This window comes from Rutidosis leptorrhynchoides, chromosome 4 (assembly GCF_046630445.1).
Source record: "Rutidosis leptorrhynchoides isolate AG116_Rl617_1_P2 chromosome 4, CSIRO_AGI_Rlap_v1, whole genome shotgun sequence".
Classification (NCBI taxonomy): domain Eukaryota; kingdom Viridiplantae; phylum Streptophyta; class Magnoliopsida; order Asterales; family Asteraceae; genus Rutidosis; species Rutidosis leptorrhynchoides.
This window is the reverse complement of record NC_092336.1, coordinates 124,133,150-124,135,437: the sequence shown is the minus strand read 5'-3', so window position 1 is coordinate 124,135,437 and position 2,288 is coordinate 124,133,150. Positions and strand designations below refer to the sequence as shown.

Below are 2,288 nucleotides of genomic sequence, written 5' to 3'. Positions count from 1 at the left end.
ACCAAAACTATATAATTAATTGTTATTATATGTTTTCTTAATTTATGTAATGTAATCTAATTGCGAGTAGTGTCAGTAATAATAATTGTAATTGTTTAGTTTTACTTGCTTATAAAAGAGAGGCCCTGGTCCTTCCATACTGCTAACATCTGCCAACAACACTCGCTACTTGTACCTTTTACACTTTATTTGTACTTTCACATTTGAATTCAATACACCGGCCGGCAACCACCTGTGACCAGAAAGTTAAAATTGATGGAAGCTACTGGCATCAGACTGTTTGGCAAGAGCATAAGCTGCCAAACGAAAACTAATCCTACCGTCACCTCCACCGGAGAATGTCGTCATCATGAACAACAGGCTGCAGCTTACGATATCGTTCATGCCTTCCAACCGGATAGCACATACAATAATCAACACTTGCAACAGGAGGTATGCATACTACGTTTGCTTTATGTATAATATAGATCATATATAATCAAATTCATATATACACTCGATCGATTTAAATCATGTATGTTTCTGAACACGATTGCGTTAATTAATTTTCATGAAACTCAACTTATGTGATATCAGTTTATATTCATGTAATGTAATTCATCTTTCAGTATTTGTTGATTATGGAATTATATAGATTTTTATATGTTATGGCTTAATTTTGCTCTAAGTTTTTAAATCGATTGATTATTATTGTGTTTTCAATCAAAGAAATTGATTTAGCCCTAATTTTTTGGTGTCACGAGCTGTACTTTATATTAAAATTACTCTCTTTTTTCGAATCATTCATAAAAAAAAAAAAAGTAATTACTAATTACTCCAATTAGTATTAGTATTAGTATTAGTATATTATTATTTCGTATTCATAACCTTGCGAATTCATGATGAAATTTATGAGCTGCAGTTTCTAATTCATGAATTTTTTTCCTTTAATGTTTAATGCTTATAATTATGCTTATTTAATTATAAATAAATATGTTTTGCATATACAGAATCAAGAGTGTGAGTCTTATCAGAAGGAAGACGCAAAACCTAATACATCTATCACTACTGAAGACAATAATTCTGCAACAACTGAAACAGAACAGGATGCAACGAATTTGCAACTTAAAAAGCCCGATAAACTTCTTCCGTGTCCTCGTTGTAATAGCATGGACACAAAATTCTGTTATTATAACAATTACAACGTCAAGCAGCCACGTCATTATTGTAAGAGTTGTCAACGGTACTGGACTGCAGGCGGCACTATGAGAAGCATGGCTGTTGGATCGGGTCGCCGAAAAAACAAGAATCCAACATCTCAGATTGATCACAATGTCCTTCCCAGACTCGTTTCATTTGGGTCCAATTTACCACGTGTTGATACTGCAGTTTCTTGTACAGATAAAGAGAACGTTGACGAATGCTCAAGTGGATCTACAATAACAACATCTAATTCAGTAGTCGAGAAACCGCAAGATGAAAATGGATTTCGTTCTCATTTTGTACCTTGTATACCAGGTGTTACTTGGTCTTATAATCCGTTGAATTCAGCTAATATTCCTGTTCCAATGTCAATATACCCTTCGCCTTATTGGAATTATATTCCTTGGTTACCTGTATCATCATCATCATCTACACAAATCGATATGGACTCGTTTGTATTGGGAAAACGTTCAAGAGACGGGGAAACGGTAACATTAAATGGTTCTGAAGAGCCATCGAGAAAGAAAAATTCGATTTTGACTCCAAAGACTCTTAGAATTGATGATCCTGATGAAGCTGCAAAGAGTTCTATTTGGTCAACACTTGGAATCATGAACGAAAATATTAGTACTAGAGGGATGTTTAAGGCCTTTCAACCAAAAGATGAAAATATCAAGCAACATTTAGTTTTGCAGGCAAATCCTGCTGCGTTTTCTAGGTCATTATGCTTTCAAGAAAGAGTGTATATATAATCGTTTATCGATCTTGAGTTGATCACTTGGTTATTTAGATTTTCGTACAGATTATAGAGGTTTGGTTTCTCTTTTGTAACTTTGTTTAAGATAGAAATAGTACAATATATGTGATGGAAGGAATTTTAGGATGTTGCAATCTTTCTGTTTCTGATATGTTTAATACATAAGTTTTTCGCCCTAAGAAGTAGCTGTATATCCATAGCAATGAATTTTGTCACAACAGGTTCTTCATTTCAATTAGCAACTTCACTTAGAAAAAATAATCTAGGCAATGTATGGCTATATTGTTTTTTTCTTTTGGCGAAAAAACAAAAATTAAATTATAAAAGATATAAAGATGAATCTTGTACA

At 33.2% G+C, this 2,288-nt stretch overlaps 1 protein-coding gene across 1 annotated transcript; it reads left to right on the top strand.

Moving 5' to 3' along the window:
* The first annotated feature begins 255 nt into the window (after positions 1 to 255).
* Positions 256 to 1,958, top strand: LOC139840977 (cyclic dof factor 1-like). Its single transcript, XM_071831214.1, has 2 exons — positions 256 to 432; positions 990 to 1,958. The coding sequence occupies exons 1-2, from the start codon at positions 256 to 258 to the stop codon at positions 1,932 to 1,934; spliced, it is 1,122 nt and encodes a 373-aa protein (XP_071687315.1). The 3' UTR covers positions 1,935 to 1,958.
* The last annotated feature ends 330 nt before the right edge of the window (positions 1,959 to 2,288 follow it).

Bases quoted from the DNA above. Each gene is read 5' to 3' on its own strand.
- LOC139840977 (XM_071831214.1), top strand. From the start codon at position 256: ATGGAAGCTACTGGCATCAGACTGTTTGGCAAGAGCATAAGCTGCCAA. The intron at 433-989 runs GTATGCATACTA...TTGCATATACAG, and splicing joins ATCAACACTTGCAACAGGAG to AATCAAGAGTGTGAGTCTTA.